Source organism: Callorhinchus milii, unplaced genomic scaffold, assembly GCF_018977255.1.
Source record: "Callorhinchus milii isolate IMCB2004 unplaced genomic scaffold, IMCB_Cmil_1.0 Scaffold5, whole genome shotgun sequence".
NCBI lineage: Eukaryota > Metazoa > Chordata > Chondrichthyes > Chimaeriformes > Callorhinchidae > Callorhinchus > Callorhinchus milii.
Window position 1 is genome coordinate 33398794 of NW_024704746.1, and position 16797 is coordinate 33415590.

A 16797-nucleotide genomic window follows, 5' to 3' on the forward strand; every position below is an offset into this window, starting at 1 on the left:
GATTGTTGGTCAGAACACCAAGAAAAACCAATGGACTTGTGGGATTTGAGTCCCAATTAGTGAAATACAATACAGTTTACAATACAATTTACACCATTCATACAATTTACAATTAACTCAACAAAATGTCAGAATTAAGTTAGAAGGCAAACTGGTGGGGGGGGGAGGGGGTGGTGGAGGGTGAGAGTTAGACATGATTCAATAGCATTAGTTAATGACTGTCCTCGGTTATTGTCTCGTTTATTTCGTTTATTGTCTCTCTTTAGTTATTGTCGACCCTAATAGTCGGTGTCCAGCATTGTCTCTAAGGATTTTATCCTACATAAAATACACTATATAAATGCTATAAGTTGCTGTTTTAATTGAACTGGACAGATGGAATGCTACCAACTCTCAAAGGAATGATTTAACTGAGAGAGTTGTGTTTTTTTNAGCAAGAACGACGATCACAAAATTATGATCTAAGGGCAGACTTACTGTGCTTTTTCAACTAACAAATAAATATGTAACACTGAGTTAAACAAACTATGCTATAAGTATATAATACATATATAGAGAAAATAGAGATGTGAGCATTTTCATTAGGAATTGACTGTAGATAGCATCACACACAAATATCCAAACGTGCAGTATCAGCTCTCTGCTCTCTTTAAACAGCAAAAACCTGACCATGGGTCCGTCTGGCTCCCATGGCTAAGCTCCCTCGTGAAATAGGCTGCCACAGGCGCCACCACACTTTCCCTTAAGCAAAGGCAGGAAGACTTAAGTGCTCATTCCATATATTAACTCGTTCGACAAAACAAAATAGGCAGGGAAGGGAGAGGGCTAATTCTAAACACTGTGCCAGATTTCCATTTGCATTGTTGGACAGATAGGCAGAGGAGCTCTGAAGAAAGGAAATAACTTCAGAAAAAACTATCTTAGTAAAATAAAGTTCTTTATTTTCATTCATTCATTCATTCATTTATTCATTCATTCATTCATTCATTAACTTATTCATTCATTCATTCCAGATCACTTTCCTTAAACAGGCAGATTATTGGCAGATAATTTACATTTTCCACAGGCATTGTGTTTTGACCACAACCTGTTTCCATTTTAGCTGTAAGAAGTAATGTTTCGGCACGAATGGTTTAAGGCAAATTTCTATGCAGTTTTAACACTTTTTTAAGCTAGTAAGCAAATATATAAATTGTAAATTCTTTCCTTTTGATTTTGTTTAAAGCTCCAAATATCCAAATGCAGCATTTGAAACAAAAACTGAATAGGGGAGACTTGGCACTGAATTGAACGCTAAGACTGAATTTCTTCCAGTCAGTTGATCATTATCCTGTGCTCCTAAGAGCAAGACCAAACAAGATGTGAACCATCTGTGGGGAAGCATTTGGGCTTCAAGCCACTACATTTTGTCTAGATTCGACTTTTTTCATTACACAACTTTGGCACAACATGCACGATAACTTAATGTGTATTCCTGCTCTGCAGCAGCCATGATGTTTCATTGTTTGTCATCAAACGTTTTATACGAAAACTGAAATATTTGAAGGAAAAGAGCTATGGTGCTCAGCTATTAAACTGATTTTTTTGATGTGGTGAAAGACCTGCTGTTTCTTTGCTCGGAAACTTCCACATGCATTTTACTTGCATCCAGCTAAATGTGCAACAGCTGTCCCCCCCAAGTCCACAGTTTATTACAGCAGCCAGGCTGCATACTCTCTGCATACTGTCCAGTGCTGGGCCGTTCTGTGGCTGCTAAACATTTGTAACCTGATTCATCACCAGTTCTATCTGAATTTAGCACAGAACCTAAAAGAACCACCTGTACAAATTAAATGCATATTCCATTCCATTGCACATTTATCAGGAGCGATAAAACCTTCAGTGCAAATGCTTGAAGACAAGACTACCAATCTCATGTTAAAGGCATTTCTGCAGTTTTGAAGTGGCAGGTACGAGGCATTTGGAGGAGGGGTGTGGTCCTATAGGACCTTAAGGATCACTTGGTGAATTGCTAACATTTCACTTTAAAAAGATTGATCAGATTGTTATTAAAGCTGTTGTTGGACAGGCTTATTCCAATACGATTTTTTAATATGAACGCCATCATTTTGTCGCTCGAACGTTTGTTGGATCCTCTAATTGAGTCATCAATCAATCTACCATCAACAGCTAAACATATGCAACCAAGATTCCTGCAGACTGCACTAACCCTTTTCTTTACAAGCCTTCGTTGATCCTTGAGTTGCATTTATATGGTTGTGGCTAACCATTGCATGTAAACAAAATACAAATACTGTTAACTCTATAGCACTGAATCATTTGGCTGGTTGTGTGACTGTTTGTGGGACACTGCTGTATGCAATTGGCTGCTGCGTTTCACCCACAAAATACACAGTCAATTCTGACAGTATATTCTGTGAAGAGCTTTGAGATGTCTCGAAAATGTGATAAGGCACTATATCAAATGCAAGCATTATTAATTTTTATTATTATTATTGTTTGTTAATATCACTCCATTTCCAGTTCAACTACATTTTATGACAGGGAGTTAAGGGAACAGTAGGTCAAATCGCTTTAAATTCGCTGTACCTGTGCTGTAACTGTGCTGAAAAAGAACAGCGATGATAGCACCTCACACCATTATAAACTGCTCCTAAAACATTGCACGTCATAACAAATAGGTTATTTTTATAGGTCAGTTGGAAGTGAAAAAGACTGTGAATAAATTTGTTTTCCCATTTATTTTCTATTTTGCGTTTGTGAAGACAGGCACTATTTTTTCCCCCGAAATTAACCCTATACTACTTGTGGATTATTATTATTATCATACCCAATGTCATATCCTGTATTTATTAAGGATTAATATTTCACAATAAATAATTCTATGATAGTAATAATATACAACACTTTATTTTCCAGAGGTTGATAAATGTGGTGTATAATCTTTGCATGTTATTGAAATGTCTCAAATATCTCATCCGAAGCACTGCATTTCTAACATTGCAGTACTCCCTCACTACTGGAGTCCAGGATAGTATGAGCACAAAATCCTTAAATGGAGCTTGAAATCACAACCTCCTGCCTCCGAGGCAGGAATGCTGATATCCAGGCTGATACCCACCACAGCAATTACTTATTTGCCTTGTTAAAGAATAAAACGTTTTATTAAGTAGGATAAACTATCAAAACTAGAGTCATCATGGTGCCACCTAGAGTCAGTATTTGATGCTTGTAAAGCTACATCGTGTCTCATTCATCCAGCCTCTGACATGTCTTAGGGCTACCAGCGAGCTTCTTCGTTCACAACTCGCCTCCTCATTGTGGTCTGTCAATCATCACTATTTTAGGCTATCAATGGCTGTAAAACCAATGTGCCAGCCTAATTTCGAACCAATCCAAATCATTTTCAAAATGTTCACCTTCCAAAATGCACATTTGAAGCTGGAGGAAAAAAAACAATAGATTGATGAAAACAAAGATAAGAGTAGAGGCAGAACAGGGGGGAATCATGCACAAATCAAGATGGAAAGCACTGGGACAAAAACAAAACAGAATTGCAGCAGCCAATGAAAGTTCAAGTGAGGTGCAGAGAGTAAAGGCGTGTTAACATGCTGTTATTGTTTATTTACTTTTTGACAGTATAATTGGAGCAAACCGTACAATTATGATCCTAAAGTAGGACTTTGGATAGCAGAATCTCCCAATCATACGTTTAATGATTTCAGCAGACTGCTGCCAGCTTTCTAGACAGAAACAGCTTTCATAATATTGAGCTGAAGAAACAGCACAGTATCCACCATTTTATAACACTCTGCACCTCCCTGAGCCAAAGCAAACAGATCTAAACTGATCCTTTACTTGACTGAAGTATTCCAAGTCCGATTGGCTTGCTCCTTAATCTCAGACCCAATTTCAGCATCATTCATCACTGAAGTGTTCAACCCATTAATTAAAGAAATTCTACTAGATATTAAAAGAACTGAAGTGAGAATTGATAGATTTTTACAATGTGTGAGCTCTGTACTCACATAATGAGAGAAATATACTTGACTACTATTTTGACAATAACACAGCGCTTACTGCAAACTTCTGGCTCTATGGACAACAACAAACAAACAACAACACCAACTTGGATTTATATAGCGCCCTCCACGCCGGACGGCGTCTCAGAGCGCTTTACAGTAATGGATCCTGGGACGGAGCCAGGGGGAGGGGGGAAGGTGACCGAAGGTGCGGTCGAAAAGAAAGGTCTTCAGCAGATTCAGTTCACAAATCTCACTTTTGCACAGAGTACAAGTCACAGGAACGTGATCCATTAATAAATAAACCATACACTAATGAACATCTGCTTCCTCTGAAGGGCAGATGTTATGTGTCAGCTGCAGTCTTCAAATTAGCAATGTCGTTTTATACAAATTGTGTGTTTGATATAGAAATTACATATACTTGGGTAAAAGTTCAAAGCAAATGAATCAAAGAGAATCTGCTTGATCACTAAATGCCTCTTTATTCATTCTCAACAATCTACACCCATAAAACACAAACATATCAAAGCTACATGTAGTCTTTGTCTTGTTTTGATGTATTTATTACAGTACAGCATCCTCGGGTTACTTCACACGGAAATGTACATTTATACTCTTTGTTGTATTCACAAAATGAGTGTTCTTACAATAGTGTACAATAGTGTTATTTTGTGATAAAGAAAGCGAACATCAAAGTAATTTGTGTTCTGCCCTGAATGCATAATGGAGCAACAGTACTTCATACACTATCTCTTCATTGTGAGTCTGAGTTTGAGTTTAAAATCCATGCCAGGATCTGAAGGGTGGCTTTAAATTTCCCTTTTGATTAGTAAAACCGATAGTAAAAGCTTAGTAAAAGTGGATCACCTGATAGCCCCTCAGGCACTTCAATGAATGAACATCGACCTGCCTGTGGTCAAGGTTATTTTTCTCAAGTCGCACAAGAATCAGACGACTTTCTGCTCGTCGCCGGACGCAGAAAGAGTCTGCAGGAATGAAATTGATCTGATTGTTGTGGAGGTAGAGGTACCACAGCGTCAGGGGTAGCTGACGAGGGACCCGGGTGAGTTGATTGTAACTGATGTCTAAATGACGCAAACCCATCAACCTCCTAAAGGCACCAGCAGCCACAACTGAGATTTTATTGTGCTCTAAGTGGATTTCCTCTAGCTTTGACATATTCCATAATACATTCTTCCTTATTGAAGTGAGGTTATTTTCCTGCAGGAGGAGGGTTTTTAAAGAGTGTGGGAGCTGTTTGGGGATAGAGGTGAGGGCATTCTTCCCTAAGTCCAAATGTTCAAGTCTTACCATATGCAGGAAGGCTTTATCCCCAATTCCGTTACTATTGAGGTGATTATTGTGGAGATCGAGGTGTGTTAGTTCAGAGGAATTTGCAAACACACTATCTGGGATTTTTATAATCTGGTTTCCTTCCAGGTACAGCTCTCGAAGATTTGTGGTAAGATTAGCAGGGACGACACTCAACAGATTATGATTCATTTTAATGATGCGTAGGTTCTGTACCTGATTAAAGGCACCTTCAGGAATGGATTCATCGGTTATGTTATTATTGTTCAGGCTAATGCTTTTGAGACTTGTGCACTTTGCCAAGACATACGCTGACATCTGACTGATGTTATTTGAGTTCAGCATCAATTCTTCCAGGGTGGGCGGTAGATCTGTGGGAATACTGTGGAGGTGATTCTGGTCCATGTAGAGACGAGTCAGCTTTTCTATGCCTTCCAAGGCACCTTCGATTCCAGCGTCTGTCAGCTTGTTGTTGTTGAGGACTATAAATTCTAGTGAGAGGTATTCACTGAGGAGACCCATCTGGATCATTTCTATCTTGTTATTCATTAGGAAGAGGTTCCTGGTATTGAAGGGAATTCCATATGGCATTTTATCAACTCCTTTATCTGAGCACTGGACTATTCTGAAAGAAAACATCCAAACATTTAATACTAAAGAAAACTTACATATATATATACATATGTATTATATATACACAGTATATACAAAAGTAACGTTGTCTCATTGCTCTTTTTCAACCTGTTTGAAGTTTGTAATTACAATGCAGATTCCAATATTTCTTTTGCAGAATAATACTGCAGTGATTGTGCTCCCTCATCGGGAACTAGTATTTGACTTGTCTTATTTGAAATACTCCAAATGTGTGCTTCAAATTAAGATGGTTCAAGAATGTAGAGTTAATAGGTACTAAATAAACTCTGAAAGTTCAAAAGGAATTGCCTAAACAGATATGAACACCTCTGAAAGCACAATGTTACCAGCTTCATGAGTCTTTACAATCACCCAGGCCTATGCTGAATGACTTTATCCAGTTATATATGTATATAATTTTTGGTCAGATGGATCTCTAACACACATGGAAAACCATTGTCATGTTTAAGAGTGTCCAAAGCAAACCGAAAGTTCCCTATATGCCTGGAAACTTTCCTTTCTCTGGAATGGAATACGTACTCTTTCCCTGGAGGGATGAAGTGTGCTCACCTGATTCCAGAGAGTAATAGACGCAGGTTGACAAGAGCCAAGGTGTGGAGGTCCCAGCCAAGGCACTGGAGTTACTAATGCTGGAATTTAACCATTTAAAATCATGCAACTTACCTTTGTGAACACTGTCTGGCCATCTTATGACATTGTAATACAGTATTTTGTATCTTATTAAAATTCTAACTTCTGAGCATGGTTGTTTTCAATGAATTTCTCTCTCTCTATCCCCTCTTCCTTGACATGTTCCTGATTTCAGCTAAAACATAGAGTTGACTGGCATTTCCTCTCAAAAAGGGAAAGGAAAACCAGAGTTCATCCTCAGGCTGTTTTTTTGGTATTTCCCAGGGGCAAATTCAGGAGGTTCAGGAAGACTGCCTGGCCTTGAATGAGTATAGCATAGAGAGGCCAGCAAGGGGAAGGAGTGAAACTACTTGACAAAGATATAATCCCAGTGTCAGGAAAAAGAAATAAACAATACGCTAGTTCCTGTAAGAATAACAAATGTCTAGCACTAAGTGTTGGCTGAAAATCAATCTCACAGTTTTGATGACATTCACAAATATCTTGAACGTTGCCCTCATAATTTATGGCTTCATTGAAAGTGTTAAATTGAATTAAGGTTGGCCTCGATAGGGGACACAAGTGTAAGATAGCACCTAGGGGATCCAAAAGAGAATTTAGGAGGAACTACTTCACGCGGAGGGTAGTGAGGTTGTAAAACTCGCTGCTTAAAGCAGTGGTTAAATCACAATGTTAGGTAAGGTCTGAGCAGCACTCTATATAACTATATATTACTTTTATATTCTAGACCTGTTGTAATAAAGGTCAGCGTCTCAATTGACTTATTGGTTGCTTTCTGCATCTGCGAACTAGATTTTAAAGATCTTTTAACAATTCTAGCTCTGTTTCCTCTGCAAGATAAAAGTTTGCCAAGTAGATTTTTTTACAAAGCTTGAACCACATGAAGCCAAAGTTGGATCATTTGGATAAGAAAAGGTAGTTAATAGTAAGTACTTGCAAAAGATTATTTCAAATCTCAGCACACAATCGCAGCCAAAAGGTTAAAATGAGTTAACTGGTGAATCGTAGATTGTGCGCTGTTGTTTACAAACAGAGCTTAATAGCTGTATATGAATCACACATTAGTTCTTGGGGCCACTGTCGAGAAACAGAGAAGCTATTGTTGAAAAATCTCCCCACAGCTCATAGAGAAATCATTGTGAAAGTGGAGATTGCCAAGACGACCTATGCCATAAATAAATGATTGTTTGAAGCTGAAGTAGGGGACTGACAGTCCCAGTAGTTTTACTGAACAACTTACTGCCAAACTGTAGCAGAACAAATAATTCACAAAGACCACTTGTCAGTACAAGCTCCAATTCATGAGTGGGTTATTTTTCAGTAAAGCACCAAGCTTCAGTCATCCTAATATATGACCTCTCTGCTGCCTTTGACACCATCGATCACTCTATGCTGATCCACCACCTCTCCTCTCACCTCAATCTCCACGGCTCTGTCCTTGACTGGTTCAGATCGTTCCTCTCACATCACCTCCACTTCATCTCCACAAACGGTTTCTCCTCTAGCCCCCGCACCATCTCGTGCGGTGTTCCTCAGGGCTCTGTCCTTGGCCCCTTCCTCTTTAATATCTATATGCTCCCTCTTGGTGACATCATCCACAGACATGGGGTCAACTTCCACATGTATGCGGATGATACCCAACTATACCTCTCTGCCTCCATGCTTGACTCCAGGACCACTGCTGTTCTGACTGAATGTCTGTCGGACATCAAGTCCTGGGTGAGAGCTAACTTTCTTCAGTTGAACGTCAACAAGACCCAGGTTCTCCTGATTGACTCCTGTCAGCGCCTCCTCAGGCCCTGACAGTATAATAATGATAATAATAATAATAATAATCCTTGCATTTGATATAGCACTTTTCACGCCGGGTGGACGTCCCAAAGCGCTTCACAGAACACACTGTAAAGTGAAATGACTGTATATTTGTGGGCAAACGCGGCAGCCAATTGTGCACAGCAATGTTCCACAAACAGTCGTAGATTGAAAATGACCAATTTATTATTGTTTTTGGTTTTGGAGGGATTATTATTAGGCGTGTGGAATAAGGAAACTTGCCCAAGGTTTCGCCCTGCCTGGTCCTCACCTTCAAAGCCCTCCATGGTCTTGCTCCCTCCTACCATCTTGCTTATTCCCTCCGTTCAGCGGGCTCCAGCCTGTTTCACGTCCCCCGCCTTGCTTGCCCCACTATTGGTGGGCTGGCCTTCTGCCACTCTTCCCCCGCCCTCTGAACTTCATCCTACAGTCCCTCTGTCTAGCCCCCTCCCTTGCCTCCTTGAAGACTCTCCTCTTTGACTGTGTTTTCGATCTCCCTGCTTCCCCCCCTGCCCTCCACCCTCCCCGATCCCGACCCCCAGCTCAGGTCCGAAACTCTGTCTGTCCAGCACCTTGGGACATCCTCCCGATGTGAAAGGCGCTTTACAAAGATAATTTTGTTGTTGTTGTTGTTGTCTGCTGGACATGTGTGCTTTAATGATTTTATTGCTTTGGAATAAGTATCTCTCAGTTCAGGCATGTTTCACAGCAGGAGGTGTGTGGAAGGAGGGTGGCGGGAGGGACTTGGTCCTGTTGTATTCACTGTATGAGCAGCATGCTATGTTTTGTTGGTACAGGATACATTAAGTAATTTAGCTAAAAAAATCATAATTTTACACTGCATAACATGCAGACATCAAATTATCCTTTCCAGAAGCATTAACATGATTTCTGGTTGAATAAGCTGAACATTCAAGCACAATTAACTGTCTTTATGTATTAGTATATGTCCTAAAATACTCTTTTTGTTGATCAATTTTCTCTTCTCCTCCTCTCCCGAAAAGACTATCTCGATGTTGAGGTCCAATTACACAAGCATCGGTGTCTAAACAAAGCAGCCTGAGCTGAGGCAGTGAGTGCCGGCAGATTATTTAACCATTGTGGGGAAATTGTTCACTTACCCACTCACTTTTAAGGTTGAATTAGGCCAATATTAGCTCTAAATTTCTGGTATACGAGTGGCTAATTCATTAATTATAGAAACTGTCTTTAGAGTTCCCCACAGCAGTACTTGCTGGGATGTCCCACAATATGATGCTTAGCATATCACATACCACATTTTACAACCTTATATCATTAAGAAATGTTGTCCAATTTAAGTCTTCCGTGATATTTAGCAACAGGTTAAAAGACATACTTTGACAATAACAATCTGCATTTAGAATGCACTCTTCACATAGAGTAGCATCTTGGTGAGCATCGCAGAGATAGGGTCATGGTCAAATTGCAGGGCGAGTGAGGGTGGAAGAAGAGAGGTGCTGGTAGGCACAGTTGAAGAGTTAGGTTTTCAGTTTTTTTTGAAGACAAGACAGGGAGAGATTGTGGGATGAGGGAGTGAGTTCTAGAGGGTGGGGCTGAAACTCACTGCTGATAGATGGAGCAGCAGACACGCACCAGGTCAGGTGGAGGAAATGAACAGGAGAGTGAGGGTTGAGATCACTTAGGTAGGGAGATAGATTTGTAGGTGAGGGTGAGGATCCCCTTGGAGACAGGAAGCCAATGGAATCTGACGAGGATTCGGCATGTGAAGTTTTGTTTGTATAAGGATACCGGTGTAGTCTTGGATATATTGGAGCTTGTGGATGGTGGAGCTGGGGAGACCTGTGAGAAGGATAGTTGAACAGGTCTAGAGGTGACAAAGGCATGAATTAGGATTTCGGCAGAATTGGGTGTGAGATAAGAGATGGATCGGGTGATGTGGTGAAAATGTGAAAAGCTAGTGTCTTGGTCATGGACTGGATGTGAAGGAGGAAAGGTACTTGAGGGTCTAACCTAGGTTGTGCACTGGTTCAGTGAATCAGAGAGAAGGGCCGGAAAGGTGTAGGAAGTTTGAGCCAGAAACAAGGAGGAGTTGGCAGAAGACAAGGACAATGGCTTCTGTCTTGTCCCACTTTTAACTGAAGAAAGTTCAGGCTCATTCAGGAGTTGATGTTTAGCTGGCAGAGGGTCAGAACATCAGTAGACTTGAAACCAGGGGTAGAAGTAGATTTGGGAGTCATTTGTGTACATGTGGAAAATAGCCCCATGTTTGCAGATGATCTTACCAAGAGGGAGCAAATAGATGAAGACAAGCAGGGGATTAAGGATAGAGACCCGAGGTACACTATAGATGCCCTGTGTGATAACAAGAGGAAAAGCCATGGGAGGAAACAAAGTGCAGGTCATGGGTCCAGTAGAATTAGAATCAGGAAAGTGCAGTCCCATGGAAGTAGATGAGAGAAGCGATCGAGGAGGATAGAGTGATTGACTGTATCAAAGGCAGCAGAGATCAAACAAGTTGAAGGTGGCACACAAAGTCTTGGTTTCAAAGTCAGAATACATCATTTGACATTTAGAACTGGTAATAATCTTCCAAAGTAAATCGTACCTTCCATAACAAGCACACTCAGGCGGGCAATAATAATCTTCGAAATAAGGAAACACTGTTGCCTCAACTCTTCTTTTGTTCTCTGCTCTTTGACTTTTCTTCTTTTTCTGTCTCTTTTTTTGTACCTGGATTGGTTTCACACTAGTTTGGGGTTTCTTGAGTTTTGATTTCAGTTTAGAGGACAATTGTTTCCTAGGCTTCTTGCGTTTCTTTAGGACTTTTGTTCCTTTGCCCTGTTTAAGAGGTTTGGAGATAACTTTTGTTTTGTTCTTTCTTCCCGTGATCTTGGGGTTTTCAGTGATAGTATCATTCTTCAGGGGTTTGGGGACTGAGAAAGCCATCTTCTTTCCTGGTTTAAGGGCCAAATTCTTCTTCTTTTTCTTGAGTGGCTTGATAGCTACAGTAGCATTGCTGATGTTCTGAGAGGAGGTGGAACCCAGGCTGACTGTATTGTTCTCAGGTGGCTGTTGTGTGGGTATTAGACTACTGCTTACTGGAAGCTTTTCTGTCATAATATCTTCAAAATCAACAGAGGACTGAATCATCCTAATTTTCTCTGGCAAAGTAGGGGGTGGTTTCATGATAACACTTGTTTTAAGCAACAACAGGGGATTTATAGTGGCATTATTCTGACTTGACACATTGGGGCTTTGAGTGACAGTAGTTGCTATTGGAGGTACAGAAACAGTGATATGATTAACTGGTTTTACTGTTGGATTGCCTAAAATAGGTCCTTTATCAACCATCCTCTCATTTACAGCCATAGTAGAAGAATGTGTAGGAAAGGTTATTAATTGAAGATTAGCCACTTTGTCTTCTTGAGACTTGGTAACTGTTTCAGGGGTCTTTGAAGATATAGATGTCAAGTTAGTTTTCTCCATTGTTATTTTTTCTATACCTGTGAGAAAAGAGGAAGATGTAAATGTAGGTGAGAAACCAAATAAATAAAATAACGCATTGTAATTTGGTCTACAATTGGGGCTGGAGTCATAATATGTTCCTTGTGATGGTGCATACTTGAAGAAGCATGGAATAGTATGGGATTGGGATAGGGAGAGAGCATTAGAAAGGGTAGTGGGTCATGTCATGGGGTGTATAAACACCGGCATGGGTTAGTTGGGCCAAAAGGCCTGTTTCCTTACTGTACACTCCATGTCTGTGTAATTCTATATTATTTTTCAAACTTCAAAGTAGGATAATATAAAAGTAAAATCTCTTGGGAATTCAGGCTGACCGAATTTCTCTATAAATTTATACCAATAGCAAACATGCAATAGAATTCTGCATTAATTGATCCTACTATTTCATTAAAAGTGGTATTATTAACCTCTTATTTTGTAGTGGACATCAGTAAATTCACGTAAAACTGGTTCTGATGTTCAAATAAAAAATTAGCACAGGAATATAGGAATGTATAGAACCAGTAAAGAGTGGCGTAGATGGTAACAATGATTAAAAATGCTACTTATCTCTGTCTCTCTTATGAACCCTCAATTGCTATTTTTGTCAAATATCTACCTTTATCTTGAAGCTAACCACACAGTCCATCAATATATTTAAGTAATGACAATGATTGCCTGCACAAAACCTGGAGAGTGAATATACAATACAATATAAATGTGAGTTTGAATAGTATTTTAATATGCATTTTAATGTGGTTGACTTGTTTAACTGGTCTGCTACTGCAGTTTCACTGTCCAGGCTCCATTCACATTTGTCCTCTTTACTCCTATTTGAGATCCTCGTTATAAGGCAACATATAGTATTCTAAAACTAGGCGTGCATTTCCTAATTATTGTAACAAGATTATTTAATCAAGGAACAATTATTGACTAGCCAGAAAATGTACCTAAAAACTATTTACAGGTTTGGGACTGAACATCATTATTTCATGCTTTTAAATCTGAAAACACTTATGACCGATTCTGAAGGTTGGCACTGCCAACAGTATGTGCCTCCTGTCATTGATTCCATCACTCCACAGGATGTAGAGTAGCTGTTCTTTTCCACTATTAAAACAATAGCCAATACTTTCCTGTTGACTTAACTAAAATGGTCAGCTCCCATTAATTATAGTTTGTTTTGTCCTTACAGCAACAACAACAACTTGGATTTATATAGTGCCCTCTGCTCTGGATGGCGTCTCAGAGCACTTTACAGTAATGGATACCGGGAACGAGCCAGGGGGAGGGGGCGGAAGGTGACCAAAGGCACGGTCGAAAAGAAAGGTCTTCAGCAGAGACCTGAAAATGGGAAGGGAGGGAGCGAGATGAAGGGAGTGAGGAAGGCAGTTCCAGAGTCCTTATTAAGAAAGGGATATCCATGTTGGAAATATAAGTTGGAAAACACGTATTGCAAGGCTATAGGGAAAGAGCAGGGAGTGGGATTAGTTGGATAGCTCTTTCAAAGAGCGGGCAGAAGCACAATAATAATAATAATAATAATCCTTGCATTTGATATAGCGCTTTTCACTTCGGGAGGACGTCCCAAAGCGCTTCACAGAACACACTATAAAGTGAATTGACTGTATATTTGTAGGCGAACGCGGCAGCCAATTGCGCACAGCAATGTCCCACAAACAATGTGCCGAATGACCTCCTTCTCTGTTGCAAGTTCTACGATTCTCTGGTCATTTAGGGGTGGAGAATTACATTCAAACATCGTTCTCTTTCAAGAACAAATCAACCTTCTGCACATGTTCTACATTTTCAGTTATTTCAGAAATCCAGTTTTCAAAATGACTTTTCTATCAATAGAATTATTTAGCTTAGATGGAGGGTAAAGTTCTCTCTCATTTGCTCAAACAATCTGTGTTGAAACTCAGACTAGTACTCCTAATAACTAAGTGTTTTTAATCCACTAAACTGCCTCTCTCCAGCCACCAGAAGACTTCTCTGGATTTGATTGCCAATTTATTAACAATTTATAAGTATTTATGTGCTGAAAGCCAGTGACTGCTTAAAGATGATTAACTCATCCAAACTTGTTTCACTTTAGACCTATCCAACTGGCAGAGAGGAGAATGTCGTCCAGCATTTTGAATTAAGGTTAAACTATTTCCATCTTTAAAGTCCCTCAGTCCCATCTTTAAAGCAATTGAATGTTTCAGGGTGCTTAAGTCCTGGAGGCACCTAACAGTGGATACCCAGGAGAGAAGAAACTGTCTGAAATTGAATGCAAGATATAGAAATGAAAAAAAATCCAAAGATAGTCTGGAAATCAATTTGCAAACAGCCTGGAGAATGATGGGCAAACAATCAGGTAATAGAATGAAAATTAGATGGGACATTGGGAATGGGTTTCTTTAATGTTGTGTGTTGATTTATCTATTTTCCTTCACACATATATAGGAAAATGAGAAACTATTTGCAGGTAAAATATCATGTGTTTTAGAAAGGAAAGATAGAGCGGATGATTTTCAATATATTCTTTCAAGTATTGTATGTTTCCTTAAAGTGTAAAAATGGTACTTGAATTGCAGTTAATAACTTAAGTTACATAATGGTTGAAGGATTCAGCTGTGTGTGTCAGCAAAACTAATGCCAAGAATATTTCACATTTGAGTCTAAATACATAGAAAGGCAGATATTTCCTAATGCATGGAATTGCTGTTGGTCATTTCAATCCAGTCAATTCATTCAGACCTTGCCCAGTGAGCTGTTAAACTCAATCTTATCCAAACCAGAAATGAGCTCTTCTATTTGCAGGGCTAGAAGTGCTTTAAAATTTTAATTTGAGTTGAGCTAAGGTTTCCATTTATTACTGAGTTAGAGGGTGGGGGAGAAAACTCTGTATGATTCACATTTGACCTGTTTTTGCTATGAGTTTCTTTGCATCTTAGCTGAACTTATTCAAGTATATTTACTCTAGAGACTGTTGAATGAATTAGATTGTACTGTAACTCCAAATAATAGATGAGTGATGATCTTGCAATGAGCAATGATTGTAGCATTATAATGATCATTCCTTCTCTTAACTAGACTGTCTTTGTTTAGACTATTCATTGCTGGGGTCTTGGGGTTTGGGAAATTACAGTGTGGAGAAGTGGTGCACTTCTATGTCTGATGTATTGAAGCCTATGTCTGCTAAAGTGTGTATGTTTCATTAATCATTTTCCCAACATGAAAGGCGCTCTATAAATGCAATTGTGTTGTTGTTGTTTTTGTCTCTTTTTATGGCTATTATGGCAATTCAAATGATACATTTCTACTTACAAGGAAATAGTGTATTAACAAATTAAATGCAAAATGTTTATGACTAAAATGTAGTCATAGAATACCAAAGCCATGTTAAGATTCAAGGTGCTAAATCATTATTAGAAATTAAACTTTTCAGCAGTAATGCTCCTGTGGATAAATCGCACTAAGTGAATAAATTTGAGGACAACTTTTACAAGCTTGTGATTTTAATAACAGTGACATTGTTTGAAATGATTGTAAATTCAGACTTGACGAAAGAAGTACAGTACTAGTCAACAAAGCAATCTGCATCTTGTGAAATTCTGCAATACTGATATTAAATTTATACAAGGAAATTGAGGTGCTTAATGCAGCATCTAACCTACAAATTACATCAAGAAATTGTACTAGCTAATGAAAACAATCTCAGAATAAGTGTTGGACTTTAAGTTCTATTTTTTGCTTTCTGACATTTATATGCAAAATAAATACAGCATTAATGTATAGCACAGGAACAAGTTGAGTATTAAATATCTACTGTCCAGTTCTGAATTCTACTCACTAGTTTGTGGTAAGCTGGCTGAGGCATTGAGAAGCAAGGCACCCAAGATGATTGCCCAAGTGAAACTCTTCATTTGGCCTATAAATCAAGACACGCAATAAATTACTGTATATTCTTTAAACACAACAGTTTGTGAGAGCTACAACTATCCTCATCTTTCTTGTTGTTAGAACAAACGCAGCAAACAAAATGCTGAACAGTATGAAATGGTTTAATGGCGGGCCTACCTTTACAGTTCATTTTTCTTGTTTAGGTCTGAGTCTATGTCACTGAATTCATCTGAAATGCTTTGCCTTATGTGAAGAGGGATATTGATGTGCTGAAGCAGGTTTCCTGTGCTGCACTGGTGTATACGGTATTTGGTCTCAGTCCGTGGCCCAACCACCACTGGTCTATATGGTTTGTCAATGACCCAAACATCTCTGGTATATATGGACCCAGGCATCACTAATCAAACATGGTAAAAGATGGGATATGTCACAAATATTGTTTTTTTTCTATTATTATGTTCTGTGCCAAATTGGAATCTTTACCTAGCGTCTTTCACACACAAATAACGAAAGGGCAAACATTTGCTGCTCCACTGAAGAAGGTCACAAAAGGTTGTGGAATAAACAAGAATGATGTTACATTCTGCAAGTAGAGGGGCTTACACTGACAGCAAGACAGCTGCACCACCATATTTCTTGACTGGGTCTTGCCTTTGCTCTAAATATTTACATATTTAAACACTGAGGTCCATACTTAACCTTTTGGTCACTGCAGCCCTATTGGCTTCTCATTTCTGTATTTTTTTCTAATTTAAAAATACTTTTCAACCTCAGATGAATGTACCATTTCCAACTAATCCTCCTTAAACAGGAGCACTACTAAAGTGTAACCACTGTTAAGAAACGACGGTATTTCCAGAATTGTTTGTAGCGGTTTCAGAGAGGACAAAATGCTCAATGAATTTACACTGGGATGCTGAAGGGCAAACCTCGTGTTTTCCTGTATAACGCTGGTGAATCAAACTTTGTCAAATGCTCTGGAAATGTC

At 39.2% G+C, this 16797-nt stretch overlaps 1 protein-coding gene across 2 annotated transcripts; it reads right to left on the reverse strand.

Moving 5' to 3' along the window:
• Nucleotides 1-4490: 4490 nt before the first annotated feature.
• Nucleotides 4491-16134, reverse strand: LOC103179915 (podocan-like). Of its 2 annotated transcripts, XM_042335249.1 has the most exons (4): nt 15987-16134; nt 15760-15837; nt 11020-11917; nt 4491-5961 (listed from the first exon to the last, which is right to left on the reverse strand). In XM_042335249.1, exons 1-4 carry the CDS (start codon nt 15997-15999, stop codon nt 4875-4877), a joined length of 2076 nt encoding a protein of 691 aa, XP_042191183.1. In that variant the 5' UTR covers nt 16000-16134; the 3' UTR covers nt 4491-4874. The 2 variants fall into 2 exon arrangements, with proteins under 2 accessions (XP_042191183.1, XP_042191184.1); XM_042335250.1 differs by lacking the exon at nt 15760-15837.
• Nucleotides 16135-16797: the final 663 nt, after the last annotated feature.

Bases quoted from the DNA above. Each gene is read 5' to 3' on its own strand.
- LOC103179915 (XM_042335249.1), bottom strand. The intron at 11,918-15,759 runs GTGAGTAGAATT...CTTTTCTCACAG, and splicing joins AGCCAGCTTACCACAAACTA to GTATAGAAAAAATAACAATG. The intron at 5,962-11,019 runs GTACGATTTACT...GTTTTCTTTCAG, and splicing joins GAGTGTGCTTGTTATGGAAG to AATAGTCCAGTGCTCAGATA.